General features: G+C 55.5%; 1 protein-coding gene across 1 annotated transcript; it reads right to left on the minus strand.

The window, feature by feature from the left end:
- Positions 1–5504: 5504 nt before the first annotated feature.
- LOC306648528 (sialic acid-binding Ig-like lectin 13) lies at positions 5505–10760 on the minus strand (the record flags this gene model as incomplete). Its single annotated transcript, XM_079118716.1, has 8 exons — positions 5505–5971; positions 6217–6303; positions 6635–6728; positions 7042–7299; positions 9110–9157; positions 9378–9656; positions 9844–10285; positions 10731–10760. 7 exons carry the CDS (start codon positions 10758–10760, stop codon positions 6222–6224), a joined length of 1233 nt encoding a protein of 410 aa, XP_078974842.1. The 3' UTR covers positions 5505–5971; positions 6217–6221.
- Positions 10761–14742: the final 3982 nt, after the last annotated feature.

Below are 14742 nucleotides of genomic sequence, written 5' to 3' on the forward strand. Positions count from 1 at the left end.
TGGCAGCACGTGTTCCAGGGTCATGGGGGTTGGCCGTGTGTGTCCACGCCTGCTCCCGTCATCATGCTCCATGGACGCCTCTTCTACACATCCTCCAGGTGACAGTGACACCAGGTGACACCAGTGGTCAGGCTCTGCTGACTGTGAAAGGAAGCTGCTGGAAACACAGAACACATAGACCTGCTGCTGCTTGTGTGGAGGTGATTCACACTCTGCTCGGGTAAGGACTCAGGAGCAGCTCTGATCCGGGGGCGAGGGTGAGTCCACGTTCAGGTGACAGGTCCAGACTCCTCTCCAGCGTGTCGGGGCCTCTGGTTTCCCCACTGACGCCTCAGCGAGCTCTGCTTGCTGCAGATCCCCTTCACATTGGGTCCTCAGGGTGGTCTTAAAATCACTTCCTTTCTAACCTCTCCTTTCCTTTGTGAGGTGTGTGTTAGTGCGTCACAGTTGTGCCTGAGAGCGGGGTTCACCTGCACACGGTGGTCTGTGCAGGAGGGCAGTGGGCTCCATTTCAGTTCCCAGGGCCTGTCCCTCCCTCCCTCTTCCTCCTCCTCCTCCTCCTCCTCCTCCCTCCTCCTCCTCCCCCGAGCCCTCCCTCTCCTCCCTGAGCTTCGTTCCATTCCTGTTCTTTCAAGGGGAACCTTGTTGATGCCCCTGAAGGTGGAATTCAGGTGCTGTTTTCATGGAGACGCACAGCATGACTCAGTCCCTTCGTTCCATTCCTGCCTCTGCCGTCCCTCCATTTTTCCCATGGAATGGCACTGCACACACCTGGCTGCATCTGGAGCTTCACAAGGCGAAGGCTGTAGAGCAGGGGTTCCCGCGGTGACTGCCCGCTGCATTTTCTCCTCCAGTGAGGCGCTGGCCATGCGCCCGCCCCTCTTTACTCTTATGGTAAAACACACAGGGAAACGGGCTGCGAGACCACTGTAGGTGCACCAGGAGGTGACACGGGGTCATCCATCCACACCGTGATCCCAGGATGCTTCCCTCTCCCCAGGACCTGGAGCTCTGTGCCCAGGAGAGGCGCCTTTCCTGGCCCCACCCGGGAAACACCGCTGCTCCTTTGTCACTCTCCCGCTCCAGGCGCCCCACCTCAGAGGAGGACGGTGCTTGTCCTCTGTGACTGGCATCCTGCGTGCGGGGTGCACCCAGCTGAGGCGCGAGCTGAGCCGCCCTCCTCTGCAGGTCTAGGGCGGGTCTGTCCCTGCGCTGGTTGATGGACACTTGAGCTGCTTCCTCCTTAGCTGTTGTGAGGGCTGCTGTGCTGACCGTGGAGGACGCAGATTGTGTGGGGCCTCGGTGTGTGTCTGCTGGGCGATGGCATCTGCCGTGGCTTCTTTTGAGGAACCTGCCCTGCTCTCCGTGCAGCTGCTCCCTTCCTCCTCCTCGGCAGCAGGACACAAGCCCTCGGGTCCCCACGTCCTCCTCCTCACTTGCATTTCCCATTTTTAGAACAGGAACCCTCGGAATGGGCAGCAGCGTCTTCGTTGTGTCTTTTTGGGGCACACATCTAACAGGGGCAGTGTGATGCTCCATGGGAGGATTGGGTGGCATTTCCCTGGTGACTGCTGCTGCTGCGTGTGCCCACGTGCTCAGCCACCATTTGTACATCCTGGAGAAACGTGCCGAGTGCTCTCCCCATTGTTTCAACGCAGCCGTGTGGCGCTTCCTCCTGGAGTGACGGTGTTTCAGTCACGTGGGGACCTGCTTTGCTCCTTGGTCTCTTTGCAGGTGGCTTGGTTTCCAAGTCCTTCCTTGAGGACTGAACCCTGTGTCCCACACGGGCTAGGCTAGCCTCCTGAGCCACACTGAGCCACAGCCCAGACCCCAGTGTCTTCCTTGGTCTGTTCTGGAGACAAGACACCTAGTCCAGGTGTTTCCTCTTGTGTCACTTTTCCTGTCCCCTCGAATGTGCCCTCCAGCACAGCGGGTCCCTGTTCCCCAGCACGAGGTGCACACCAGGAGCCCACTGGTGTGTTGGAGCAGGAAGAACCCAGCCAAGGTGACAAGCAGGGCCAAGCTCAGGGAACAGATGGGGCCTCCTCAGGGGCAGATGGTCACAGGACAGGGCTGTGGGCTGAGGGAGCCTCCCCAGAGTCCCAGGCCTTGGCCACTGAATCTGTAGATGTCACCCTGCTAGGTGAGGGGTGTGCAGCTGTGTCTCAGGGAAGGACCGTGAGTAGTGGGGTCATCAGGATTGTCCAGTGGGTTCCTAACCCGTCTCCAGGGTCTCTCTGTGGGAGTGAGGCGCACATGGTGGGGAGGAGGCCATGCACCCAGAGGCAGAGACTGAGTGCAGCACTCAGGGGTCCAGGCTGACTGCCTGGGACAAGCAAGGGTGGACCCACCCGAGCTCTGCAGAGACAGGTGGGAATTGGGCCCCTGGCCATCTCAGACCAATGGGCTGCTCCGGAGGTTGTGGAGAAGGAGCCAAGCAAAGCCCTCCGTTCCCAGAGCCCTTTCTGTCCCGCTTCCAACCAACTTCTCCAAGGATGCTTTGCACTCCACGCCGCTCCCTCCCTCCAGGAGTTCCTGACTCTACAGTGAGGTCTCCACACCTTCCCCCACGCTCCACTCAGAGTGCTGTCACTCAGGATCCTGCACATGAAGAAGGTCATCAGACAGAGGAAAGGCCAACAGGAGGCCTGAGCTGTGAACACCACCAGAGGAAGCAAGGGACAGCTCCGTGAGCTTGGCCCTGGCGGTGGGATCGTTTCCTGGGTGACCCCAAAAGCCCGGACAAAAGCTAAAGAGGAGAGATGGGCTTGCAGCACAGGGAGGAGTCTCTGCACCACCAAGGAGGTGACCAGGCAGGTGACGAGGAGGGAAGGGGAGGGTCACACACGGAGGAACGTGCACACATCTTGGATCAGAGCTTAACGTCCAAAGTACACGAGGAACACAGAGGCTCCAGCCAGAAACCACCTGTGAGGGATGGACAGACTGAAGACCTTTCACTGACGAGGATTCAGGCGAACTGCAGACGTGTTTAACAGTCCACGTCACTGATCCTCAGGAAAATGCAAATCAAAGGCACGGCGCGATGTCCCCACACCCCTGCTAGGACAGCCAGTGTCAGAAAGAGAAAGCCCAGTGTGGGCGCAGACACGGAGGGAGGAGCCTGTGTGTGGCAGTGTCACTCAGGAGAGCCGTCCTGGTGCAGGGCACAGCGCCAGCGCTGAGGCTGGAGCCACCGCAGCATTCAGTCCCGCTGCTGGGGTCAATGGCCACAGCAAAGGAACAGCGTGTCAGAGACGCCTGCGCCCCACCTCCATCACTGCGCTGTCCACCATAGCCGAGGCACGAGCCAGCCTGGATGTCCACCAGTGGGCGGGCGTTTGCGCAGAAGTGAAGCGCACACACACACACACACACACACACACACACACACACACACAAACACACCTGCGTGCAGAGAGGCACATGTGCACACGCATGCATGCACATGAACATACACACAAGTACAATGAGATACATGTGCATACACATGCATGCACACACAAACATACAGGCACACTCATGCACAAACATGCACACTTGCATGCCTGCACACGCACACAGGCACAAACACATGTACACACCTATACACATGCACATGCGCACAGATATGTACACACATGCTCATGCAGACACACACATACTCACACACACAGGTACAAACACACTCAGCATGATCCTATACAGCCTCGGAATGGAAGGAAACCTGCCATTTTCAAAACAGGCACAAGCTTGAATGACATGGTGTTTAGTGAAATAAGCCAGAAATAGGAGGACAATCATCCCATGTGTCCTTGTACATGTGATGTGACAAATTCACACTCAAATGCAAGAGTGCAGGGTGGCGGCCATGGCTGGGGGCGGCAGGCGAGAGGCTGGTCCGAGGGGCAGGGCTGCCGTTGTTGGAGTGAGTCCTGGGCTGGGGCGCCCGGGGACCAGTCAGCACCACGTGCGGTGTGTCCCACGCTGGAGGAGAGGCCCTCGCCATGCTCTACCCCAAGGCACGCCTGGCAGACGCTGCGGGTCCAAGGCAGGCTTTGCACGAGCACAGCTGTGCAGCTGGACGCCCAGAGGGGCGGGAGCTGCCGAGGCAGCTCAGGGCGTCCCTGGCTCAGACGCCACGTGCGCTGTGTCCAAGCTCAGTGCTGACCACAGCCAGCAGACGACGGCTATTGTCCATAAATAATAACATCAGTGACGGTGACATCAGAAAGCACAGAGGCGGAGGTTCACAGAAGCCATGTCGGATGGGAGTCTGTATCAGTTTTATTTGTCAATTGGGCCTCAGGAAGCTGGAAGGATTTCTTGAAAATGTCAAAGGCATCCGCATAAATGATGAGAGCTGTCACACAGCGCTGCTGCAGAGGAGGTCACCCATGGCGACTGTGCTTCCTCTCCCCCTGCTTGGGTGACCTGCTATTCCCCAGTGACACACTGTGACATCCATGGGCTGGATTCTCTCCTCTGTCCCTGGGTGTGGACGGCTCCCTTCCGGATCCCTCCCAGGCCAGGGCGCATCTCAGAACCCACCTCCTCCCACCGCCCTGCTCCTGTGGGCCAGGCCGCACCCCTCGGTGGCTCAGGGAAGCACTCTGCCAAGTCCCCGCCCCTCTCCCCCACTGACAGCATCTGCTGGACCTTCCAGCAATTCCCCAGAGAACCCCCCACGCCCCTGCCTGGCCCGCCTCCTCAGCTCCTCAGGAGGCCGCAGTGGCCCCTTCCCTTTGCTGTTGCAGCAGGACCCGCTCTGGCCCATGCTGACCAGGGCAGCCCAGGGGTCCTGCTAGAGTCAAGGTGTCCCGGGCCCTGCTGTCCTCACAGGCCCTGGGTCCTGGCCTCGGCCTGCAGGGCACCTCCCGCCCCCTCTGCTCCAGTCACGTCACAGAGCACAGGGGCGGCCTCTGCCTCCCTGTCCCCCGTCCCAGGTCCCTTCCTCAGAACACTGGCCTGCTTCCTCACCCACGGCCGTCTTTGCCCCCACACCTCCCCACAGGCCTCGGCAGCAGAGCCGGGTCCCGGCCACCAGCTCCTCTCCCTGCACGGCCTCCCACAAACACGCATCAGAACCAATGTGCCCACCTTACTAGATCTTTCTTTGTTTCTGTTGCTGCACCTCTAGAAGGACAGCTGCTGGTGGCAGGTTGGGATGCCAGTGTGCTCAGCCTCCACGGAAACCCTGGGGCAGGTGGATCTCAACCTCAGTTACCCAGGCCCATGAGCAGTGTGAACGCTACCCCACAAAACCTCACAGAAACCATACACACACACACACACACATACGTACACACACACACACACAACACACACACATACACACATACATACATACACACATGCACACACACACACACAACACACACATACACACCACACACACATATACACATACATACACACACATGCACACACATACACACACAACACACGCACACAACACACACATACACACACATACACGCACATACACACAACACACACACATACACACACACATACATACACACACATACACATACACACACACGAACACAACACACACACACACATACACACACACACACACACACACACACACGAGCCAGACTCTAGATGCAGCTGAAGGATGACCAGGACTTGCAGAGGCAGGAAGGGGTGGGAGGTGGGTGTCAGGAGCAGGGTCTGCACCTGTGAAGTCCCAGGTCCCAGCAGCCTGGCCCAGGGGATGAGGTGAGTCTCCAGAGGCAGGGAGAGGACGGCTCTGTCACAGAGTCCCAGGCACGGACATGGGAGGCCCTCTGGTCCAGGCTCTCCGTGTGCCCTTGTCACCGTCCATGGAGGGGACACACAGCTGATCCAGTTGTGGAGGACGTAGGCCCAGGCTGGAGGCCAGTGTTGGGGACAGGTGGCAGGAGCTGAGGCAGATCCAGTGAGCAGGGGAGAGGAGGACCAGGAACGTCCAGAGTCAGGATGGACGGACAGCAGGGAGGCTAGGCTTAGGAGGAAAGAAAGGCCAGGTGGTGAGGAGGGCCCCAGGGGGCAGCAGGGTCAAGGTTGGGAGCCACACCTGGCTGTGCTGTAGAGACGGGGCCCCAGCCAGGAGCCACAGGGACCCCAGCAGGAAGTGGGGGCTTCAGGACAGGGATAGGGTGTCGCCCAGGGTCATGGGGAGCTGGCTATCCAGAACCATGGTGGGGAGGGGTCCCGGGCTTGGGCATGGTGAGACACTGTGTCACTGACCTGGACTAACCTGTGACAGCGTCTCCACGCTCCACGCCCCTTGCTGGCCTCGCTGGCCTCGCTGGCCTCTTCCTGCGGGACCTCACTCTGAGGGAAGAGACCATGGCCTTCAGCCAGGCAGCCTGGGAACACTGGGCAGTGGTCCCCTGCCCTGTGCCCTGTCAGGGGGCTGGAGGTGACTGAGGAGGCAGAGCAGCCTGGCCTGAGGACCTCCTGATGAGACCCGCGTCCCCGACGTCAGGCCAGAACTGGGGACAGATGGCAATTGCCCGGGGCCCAGGCAGTGCCCTCAGCCCCGCTCAGCCCCTGCCAGGCGTCGGTGCTCCTGACCCTTCGGGTCCCACTGCTGGGACTCTGGGATTCAGCGTCACACGCCTGCCCTGACCCGGCCTCTTCCTCATCCCTGGGCAGCACTGACCTGAGCAAGACCATGCAGAGGCCGAGGAGCACCATCTTGACAGGCAGCACCCCGATGGCCACCAGGACCACCTGGGCCACGGGCCTCGACTTCCCTGCAGAAAAGTGGACGAGGCCAGGGTCGCCTGCTAAACCCCAACCCCAGAGCCCCCGACACACGAGGACATGGATGTGGCTCCTCCGGGCTCCCCTTCATCCCCCAGTGTGGGGGCCATCAGCCCTGGCCTCCCCACCCCGTGCCCTGACCGTCCAGGCATAGACAGGCACTGGACCACACGCCCTTTTGGGCCTCACTGTTGACTTGAGGCTGAGGGAAGGACCCCTTCCCCTGGTGGGTGTTTGCTCAGGGGCCTGGGAGCTGCAGGTCTTCCTAGCCTGGGGTCTGGTGAGCAGCACCATGATGCTCACTCTGCAGCGACAGGCTCAGGGAGATGTGCTGGGAGCCCAGAGCGTTCTGAGCGCGGCAGGTGAATTCTCCTTCACCCCTGAGGTGGGACGGGGACAGCTCCAGCACCCCAGGGTCCAAGGGCTGCGAGGGATACAGAGTCAGGTTCCCCCAGGACCAGCTCAGCCTGGCAGGGGGATGACTGTCGACGACACAGAGCAGACGCAGAGATTGACCCTCCAGGACCGAAAGAGATGAGCCATTCTCCAGGGTTGTGGATGCTGTAGAGAAAGAGACGGAGGGTCAGAGTGACAAGGAGAGCAAAAGAGAAGAGGAAGAATACAGGAGACTGAGTAGAGGTTTAGATTCAGGTACACACATATAGATTGGGAGAAACAGGGACGTGGGCAATGCACCCAGAAAAGAGAGCACAAGCCTGGGCCGGAGTCAGTCTGCCCCTCCCTGACAGGATGATGTGGATACATGTCTGCCCTGACAGGCTTTGTCCAACTGGACTCAGGCTCCAGTTATCCCAGAGGGAGGTTCTGGGGTTCACAGGATTCCCAGGCAAGCTGCGAGTCCAGCCCCAGATTCCAGGCCTCCAGCTGCTCTCCCTGAAAATTCAGAAGCCACATTTTCCTGGACTCTTGCCCTGTGCCCACATCCTCGACTGACGCTAGCTTCTGGTTCATCAGCCTTTTTCTAAGAGGTACTCACTCCCAGACACTCAGAGCATCATGGACTCAGGAGCAGGTGTCCCTAAGGCCACATGACAAGTGATAGGCGTGCCCGGGGGATAGCAATGTAAACCAGAGGTGAGGCGATGTGGTCCAGGAGGGCTTCCTGGAGGAGGCATCTCTTCCTTACACACAAAATACGGCGTGGAGGCCAAGTCTTTAGGCAAAGATGATGAGAGGTGGAAGGGGTTTCCAAAAGGAGAAACAGAGTGTGCAAAGGTGACCAAGGCCCCAGGGCCTGCAGCACAGGATGGAGAGGGTGTGTGCAGGGAGTGGAGAGGGGCCCATTCAGACCAGGGCCTCAGAGGCCAAGGGGAGGAGCTGACTCTCATAAACTCAGAGTGGGGAAATCAGAAACTGCACACAAGATTGATTAAGGTGACGACAGGAGAAAAAAAACGAAACTCGTTCCCAGACACTGTAAGATCAGGGAACTCCAAGAAGGAAGGCCAGCGGCCTGGCAGGAGAAGCAGCAGCAATCCCCCAGGCTTGGACAGCGCGTCCTGGAAGAAATAGTAATCATGACATGAGCAAAGAACGTGAGTAGTCGTTCCAGGGTCGGTCAACGGAAAGCAGCACGCCATTCAAAGAGGAGAGATGTCATCAGAACCACAGGGGCACCTTCCAGGCCTCACCTGGCACAGGCAAAGGGGCCCGGGAAACACGCTGGGCGGGAAATGCCTGGGCTTTCCTCCCGAAATCAGAGAGGACGGACCAGCCAGCTGCTTCGGTTTTAGGACTCCGTGCCACGGACACGTGTGAAGGAGACACAGGACTGTTCACCGCACAGGCGCCTTGGAAGAACGGTCAGCGTCCTGACGAACGGCACTGATTTGGTTGGCGGAAGACGCCGCAGAATCAGGTGCCCCCGTGCAGTAGGTCACCACTGTCACCAGAACGAGGACCCTGAGTGCTACTGACATCCAGTGACCTCTCAGTCCTCGGGTGGACCAACCAAGGCTCGGCACAGCCTGTGTGGACACTGGCCACTTCTGGGAGGGACCTGAGCCAGGGACAGACAGCTGGTGGGTTCTGTGAGTGCCCTGTGAGTGCGTCTCCTCCCACAGGTGTCAGGTCAGAGCTGCTGGGGAATAAAATGAGGAGGCTGGGAAGCCCAGTTCTGCGGTGTGAATGTCACCCTGTCCCTGTGGTGGTGAAGGGCAGGTGCTGCAGTCCAGGGAGCTGGGAGGGTGGGGACAGGAGCTCAAAGCAGCCGTGGAATGTGGGTGGGGAGGGGTCACTGGGTCCCCAACAAGGGGCTCTGTCACCAGGTGAGTCCAGGATGAGGGGGACCCAGCCCTGCCCTGAGCTGAAGAGGCCCTGCCCCGCCAGCCCCAGCGAGGCTCCGCCCTACCTGGGCCAGCTCCTGGGGACACAGTGACAGTCAGGTTCTGTGGAGAGTCTGGGACAGGAAGACACCGATCTGTTAGATCTGTCATCGGGAGGCTGGTGGACATCAGCCCTCTGTCCCAGGAGCTGCATGGTGGGCAGGGGTGGAGGCTGCATCCTCGTGGCCCAGCCCCCACCCCATTCTGGGACCCACCACCACCCAGTGTCCAGGGTCTGACCCCTCCCCCCACTCCCTCCCATCAGGGTCCCAGGTGACCCAGCCCGGCTCTCACATGAGATGTTGAGGTGGACGGTCTTCATCCTGGTCACCTGGGCCCCAGGTAGGGTCACCCAACAGGTGAGGTTGGTGCCGTGGTCCTGGGGCCGCGGGGTGAGCGTGAGCACCGAGGAGTGGGTGATGCTGGCGCCCAGGGAGGACACAGAGGTCCCCTCCCAGGAGAAGGTGGGGGGCGTCCCCTGCTCACAGGCCCAGGGCACAGAGCAGGTCAGGTTGCTGGGACGGCCAGACTCCAGGGTCCCAGGGAGGAGGATGTCGGGGCTGTGGGTCAGGGCTGGTGAGCAGAGGGGACAGGAGGGTCAGGAGGGAGGGCGGGAGGTGCGGCCCTGAGAGAAGCTCCGGCTGTGATCCAGCTGCTCCCTGAGCCCGGATGCTTGTCCCACCTCCCCTAGGGCAGGGTCCCCCCAGCCCTGCCCCAGCTTGGTGACCTCCCTGAGGCTGCCCTGGATCTGGAGCCCTACCTATGACGTTCACTGAGACCTGGTAATTTGTGTAACTGTATATAAAGTCTCCTCTCTCCACCCGAAAGAAGTACGACCCTGTGTCCGTCTTCCTGGCGTCTCTGATGCTCAGGGTGCAGTTGTTGGTTCCCGGGTCCCCGAGGAGTTGGAATCGGCCCCTGGTCTCCTCCCGCACTTCCCTGCTGCGGTCGTTCGTGGCCACAGGAGCATCTGTCTTCTTGGCCCCTTTCGGGAACCAGTAGCCGCGAGCTGGGGCCGTGCTACTCTTCTGGGGGGAGGAGAATTGGCAGGGCACACGGACACACAGGCCCTCCTGCACGGTCACTGGACTCCGCGCCTGCAGGGGGTGATCCTTCCTGGCAGCAGCAGCAGCAGCAGCAGCATGTCCGTTGGGGCTGCAGGTCCGCAGGGGAAGTCTGCTCCCGATCTCCCCTCTGAGGAACTAAGAGCCCCAAGGAGGAGGCCCCACAGGAAGGGGGCGAGGTGGGGACGGTGGCCTCCTAGAGGAGGAGCTTCAGCCAGCCTCTGCCAGGGCGGCCTGGCCCTTGGGGACCAGCCCCCACCGTCCCATCCACCCCTGCAGCCCTGAGGCCAGAGAGGGCAGAGACCCTCCCTGAATCACCCCGTCTCCTCCCTCCCTGTTGACGTCCTTCCCCTAGGGTGACATTTTCTGCAATGTCACTCAGTGGGCTTCCTCTGACCAGATCCCTGAGTGAGCCCTGAAGCCACAGATGATTGCAGGGTCAGGAGACAAGTGAGGCCCACTCTGGTGAGCAGCCATCTCTCCTCCCTCCCTCAGACGGTGTGTGCACCCTCTCTGCACCGCAGACTTGGACACTGTCCCCAAGGAGTCACTGTCTGGGGTCAGACACTAAGTCTCCAGGCACCTGGGCCACAGTGGGCTTGCTCTTCAACATGTCGGCTTAGGATCAGACTTCCTTAACAGGACTCCCATAGCACAAGAAATAAAAGCAAGAATCAATAACTGGGATAGATTCAAACTAAATAGCTTTCTCTCAGCAAAGGAAACTATCATCTATGTGAAGAGAGAGCCTACAGAGTGGGAGAAAATCTTAGCCACATATACTTCAGATAGAGCACTAATTTCCAGAATATATAAAGAACTCAAAAAACTCTACACCAAGAATACAAATAACCCAATCAACAAATGGGCTAAGGATATGAACAGATGCTTCACAGAAGAAGATCTACAAGCAATCAACAAACATACGAAAAAATGTTCACCATCTTTAGTAATAAGAGAAATTCAAATCAAAACTAACTAAGATTCCATCTCACCCCAATTAGAATGGCGATTATCAAGAATACAGCAACAATAGGTGTTGGAGAGGATGTGGGGAAAAAGGTACACTCATACATTGCTGGTGGGGCTGCAAATTAGTGCAGCCACTCTGGAAAGCAGTGTGGAGATTCCTTAGAAAACCTGGAATGGACCCACCATTTGACCCAGCTATCCCACTCCTCGGCCTATACCCAAAGGACTTAAAATCAGCACACTACAGAGATACAGCCACATCAATGTTCATAGCTGCTTAATTCACAATAGCCAGACTTTGGAACCAACCTAGATGCCCTTCAATTGATGAATGGATAAAGAAACTGTGGTATATATACACAATGGAATATTACTCAGTCATAAAGAATAATAAAATTATGGCATTTGCAGGCAAATGGATGAAATTGGAGAATATCATGCTAAGTGAGATAAGCCAATCTCAAAAAACCAAAGGACGAATGATCTCACTGATAAGCAGATGATGACACAATGGGGGTAGGGAGGGGGGCAAGAAAGGAGGAAGGAGGGACAGTATAGAGGGAAAAGAGGGGTGGGAGTGGTGGGGGGAAGGGAAAAATAACAGAATGAATCAAACATCATTACCCTATGTAAATGTATGATTACGCAAATGGTATGCTGTTACTCCATGTACAAACAGAAACAACATGTATCACATTTGTTTACAATAAAAATAAATAAAAAAAAAAAAAGTGCCCATTCAGATCACTTGGCCCTTTTCGGTTGTCTTCCTTGCTTTCCTGCAGTTTTGGCGGGTTCCCTATGTGTCCTGGATATGAACCCTTTGTCAGCGCAGTTGGCGTATAACTACCTTCTCGCTTTCTGCCGCCCACCTCTTGCTTCTGCTGATCGCTTCTTTCCGGTCAACCTTTGTGAGCCCTCACGTTTTATTTCTGCAAAGGCTTGGACGTGAGTCCTACTCTCCTCTGGGAAGAAGTGGATTTTGCAGACTTGGTTGCTGTCCTCAGTGTGCACCGAGGAGCTGGGCAGGTTGAAAAGAAGGCTCCTTGGTGGGGGATACACAGGCAAAGGCTGGGGCTGCCCGAGTTCTTGGGAAAGAACTGGCAGAAGGGATGTTCCCTGGACCCCTGGGTGTGAGGAAGTGAGCAATCCATGGCTGCCACACCCACTGGGGCTACGTGGAGACTTCCTGTGCCAAGCTGCCCCCCTGGGCGGCAGGACCTACTCTCACATCCCCTGCCTTACCTGGTCACACGTCCCAGAACAGCAAGCCCTGCCTGATGCCAGGGATCTGTGCTTGGGGGCATCTCTGCTGGGCCTGTTGGTCTCCGGGGACAGGAATGAAGACTGCCTGCCAAGCTGGGGATGGTGGGCCACTGGGGGCCAGCGGGATCTGCTAGGAAGTAACTCCTGCTTCTGAACTTGGAAGACATTTCCATGTGTGTAGGTGAGGGCCGAAGGGCAGGTGATGGGAATCCCGAGGAGCAGGACGGGGACCTGAAGATTCTCTTTTCACGGGTTCATTATCAGCGTTCAATATTGTTCAACATTTTCTAGTTTTTTTTTGTTTGTTTGTTTTTTGCTTGTGCATAAAATTGAGAATTAACTTGTCAATTTCTATAACACCTCTTGCTGGGAATTTGTATAGGACTCCTTTGAATTCATAACCTGATTTGGGGAAAATGTGTGCCTGACCTGTATTAAGTCTCCCAATTCATGAACATAAGAGATATCTATCTAATATGTGTGTTCATATATATATATATATATATATATATATATATATATATATATTTGTTTCTCTCAGTAATTCTTCTTAGATCAGTAAGCTTTTATTTTTTTCTTCAAAAATGTTTTATTTATCAAATCAATTCGCATGGGGTAATTTATAATTTCTCCTTATTACCCTTTAATATTTGCAGGAGTCACAGGGGCATCTTCTCTTGCATTCTTCTTACTGGCAATTTGTCCCTCTTTCACCTTGATCAAGAAATAAATGGCCGGATAACGTATAAATATCTTTGTGCATCTATTCACATACATACATACACACACATCAATACATATCTGATCATCGTTCAATCTTGGTGTTGTAGTTTGGATCTGGCTGTCCCCTGAAGGCTCCTGAGTTGAAGGCATGTCCCTATAGCAACCGTGTTCAGAGGTGGGGCTTTGGGAAGAGATCGGGTCATGAGGACTTTGACCTCATCTCCTCAAGAAGATGAAGTGGCAGGCCAACTCCCCAGAAAACGGACTGGTTTGCCCCAAGGCTGGCTGCCTGCTGACTATATGAACTTGGGTCAGTTGTTTGACTCTGTGCCTCAGACTTCTCCTCTGTAAAATGGGGTAACAATAGCAGCTCATGGGTCTGAAGATTAGAACAGTGCCTGGGGCAGAGAAAGCTCTAAATGAGTGTTTGCAATCATGGCTACTGTTGATGTCAGCTGGTAATAAAGCCATTTTTTTTTTTAAGAAGGATAGCCACACACTGGGAGGAAAATCTGGAAATACATTGATAAGTACAGGTTGAGCTTCACTCATCTGAAAATCTGAAACCTGTAGTTTTCCCAAATTCAAAACCTTTTGAGGGTTAATATGATGCCACAAGGGGAATTCATGTGAGGTGTCAGTCAAAAGGCAAGAAGACCAGTAGAGGAAGGGGAATAGGGAGAGAGAGAGGAGGGGAGAGAGGGGCGACTGTACTGAGATGGAGTAAATCAAATTCCATGCACCTATGATTTTGTCAAATTGAACCCAACTATTATGTGTCACGGTCTGCGCGACCAAACTCTTGGGTCTGGTGAGGGGCGAAGGGGGGTTGGAAAATAAAGATTCACAGACACAGATTTTGAAGATTAAGCAGGGATCAGGTGGAGCCCTGCTCTCTGATGGAGATGCAGATCTAGAGTTACAGCAGCAATCTTTATTTATATATGCCCCATTATGAGGTTAAAGACTATGTAAGCATTATTCTTCGTATTCAGGAAAGTTACAGAAACGAGAACATCTGTGTAGCTTTTCTGCAGTTGCAATCCACAGTTGCAAAGTTAGGAGCTTTGTGTAGTTCTCAAGAAAGTCCAGTGTTTAAAGTTACTGTAAAGTGGGCAGGAACCAGAGAAGCAGAGCTGGTGAAACACTGTGGCTGTGTAGCATAAGAGTTCCTTCCTTCCCAGGAGCTGCGTGCCCGAGGTCAAGGTCAGAGCTGACAGGACTCTTGCACAGTCTTCTCATGCAGGGAATTGCCACAACGGCTGAGCATCCTGTGCCCTTGCACAGGAACATCCCCAGGTATTGGACATGCCACGGTCATGAGGTCACCAGAGACCTCAATCTCAGTCACTGCTCTCCCATCCTCTGTCACTGCTCTCCACAATTATGTATAACTAAAATGCACCAATAAAAGAAAAAAATCATGAAACTATTTTTTAAAAAATGAAAAAAATGCAGGCATGCTCAAATTGTATAAAATTATCTTCAGGTCACGTATTTAAGGTGTATGGGAAACAGAAGTGAATTTCATGTTTAGAAGGATATCTCATTATGTATATGCAAGTATTTCAAAGTCTGAAAAAATCAGAAATCCAAAATACTTCTTGTCCTAGGCATTTCTGGTAAGGGAAAAT

Source organism: Sciurus vulgaris, assembly GCF_902686455.1.
Source record: "Sciurus vulgaris genome assembly, chromosome: 17".
NCBI classification, from domain to species: Eukaryota; Metazoa; Chordata; class Mammalia; order Rodentia; family Sciuridae; genus Sciurus; species Sciurus vulgaris.